The following is a 1950-nucleotide window of genomic DNA, read 5'->3' as shown; positions in this document are numbered from 1 at the left end:
ATAACACAACCCAACCACGCTCAGCTTGACCCCGAGGCGGACGCCAGTTTCCTGGGCTGGGTTGTGGCCAGCTATAGCCTGGGTCAGCTCCTGGCCTCTCCTGTGTTCGGCGGCTGGGCCACCATGCGCAAGTCCAGCCGGGAGCCTCTGACGGTCAGTTTGATACTGACCACTCTGTCGAACCTGTTCTACACCTACCTGCAGAGCATCCCAGATGAGAGGCAGTACTACATGATCCTTGCTAGGGGGATGATTGGATTCGGTGCTGGTGAGTGGTTGTATTTGCTGCTTTGTTTTGGTTTGTTTTGGTTTGTTTGTCTGTTTGTTTGTTGTGTTTGCTTGTTGTGTTTGTGTTTCAACTCTCCTCTTTCTGAAATGGTTTATTGGCCACAGAGACAGCCACAGATCATCTAATCCTTATTCATTTCTTTCATTTTTCTTTTTTAAAAATTCTCCTCTACAGATACACTGGTCATCGTCAAACATTGGCGGACGAACCACTATTATTATTGTTTGGGGAAGGTGCGGCACGAGGTAATGCAAATTGGGATATAAATGTATTATAAAGAGGGAAATAAGCACCCCCCCCCCCTGTGGCCAGGGAAGTGGTTGTATTCAGTGCTGGTCAGTCAGGGTAGGAGAGGGGAAGGGATGAGGAGGTGATAGGGCTGGGGATGTAAAAGGGAGCATTTAACAGTTTTGTATGATCATCGCTTGGAGGGATGACAAGACAATATCACGGTCTTATTTTGTTGAAGGGAAGAAGGGATGGTGGTGCTTTGGGAATAGGCGGGGGGGGGGGTGAGTATGGGGAGGGGGTTGGAGAACATGTCGGTAGAAACATGTATTATCACAGAGAACACAATTAAGGGACGTAACAAGGTGGATATACTGTACTTTTGTACCTCCAGGAAACGTAGCGGTGGTAAGATCCTACGTGTCAGGGGCGACCACTGTGAAGGAGCGCACCAACAGTATGGCTAACGTCAGCATCTGTCAGGCCGTGGGCTTCATCCTTGGACCAGGTTAGTAACGCTGCGTTCAGCTTGACCATTGGTCAGTCTCCTACGATAATGGCCGGACTTCGTCAATGTCATTAATTTGTCATACATAGTTTTGAAAAAGTACCGAAAAATAAATAAATAAATTATAAGAACATTCAAATTTTATGTCTGGATCTAGATCTAGATCTGGTCCCCCGCCCCTCCAAAAAGAAAAAAGAAAAAGAAATATATGATTTGAAGTATGTTCCCTGTCCGTTCCAAGTCCAAAAGAAGTAATTCTAACTTGAAGTCTGTTCCCAGTCCACAAAAAACTCATTCTAATTTCCTGTCTGTTGAGATGTAAAGACCACCAACATATTAAGCTCTCCATCTACTTTTGTCTTGGGCTGTAGTCTTCACTTCTGTCCAGCTGTATATTTTCCCCCATCACCTTCAGGTTCGAATCTAGATTCCCTCGTCCAATTACTTTAGGCCGTCCTCTTTTTTTCCATATATGGGTTACATCTTAAGGCTTGGTGCGGGTAATTTTTCCTCAAGGTCTGTGCGATCCACTTCCACTTTCTCTTTCAGATTTCTGCATCTATTTTTGATGATTTATTTGCGTCTATTGTTACACACACTAAAAAAAAATATATTCCTCAGTAATCCAGTCAGCGCTAGTCCCAGTCAACTACCCGGGCCCCGTCGAGTGTACCGGGTTCCACCTGAACATGTACACGGCCCCGGGCCTCCTTGCTACGCTAGTAGCGCTCACCAACCTCCTGCTGCTCATCTTCGTCTTCAAGGAGCACCACGTCTACGACGATGACGTCAACCCGCACGTGCAGAGCTCGGACTCCAGGAATGGGGATCTCAGTGGAAGCTGTGAGTGGGTTGTTTCTTGGGTGGTGAAGGGGTGGGGGAAGGTTATTTATTTATTTATATAGTTCGTTAATTTTATCTATTT

General features: G+C 46.0%; 1 protein-coding gene across 1 annotated transcript in view; it reads left to right on the top strand.

Annotated features, from left to right (window-relative positions):
• Positions 1–24: 24 nt before the first annotated feature.
• Positions 25–1950, top strand: part of LOC101853405 (major facilitator superfamily domain-containing protein 8) — a gene marked incomplete at both ends in the record, with an annotated part of 8679 nt that continues 6753 nt past the window's right edge. Inside the window, 3 exon segments of the mRNA XM_013086803.2 lie at positions 25–268; positions 912–1025; positions 1647–1868. Of these exon segments, the coding sequence (XP_012942257.2) occupies positions 25–268; positions 912–1025; positions 1647–1868 (580 nt within the window).

This window comes from Aplysia californica, unplaced genomic scaffold (genome assembly GCF_000002075.1).
Source record: "Aplysia californica isolate F4 #8 unplaced genomic scaffold, AplCal3.0 scaffold00507, whole genome shotgun sequence".
Lineage (NCBI taxonomy): Eukaryota > Metazoa > Mollusca > Gastropoda > Aplysiida > Aplysiidae > Aplysia > Aplysia californica.
The sequence above is the reverse complement of the archived record's forward strand: the minus strand, read 5'-3'. Positions and strand labels throughout refer to the sequence as shown.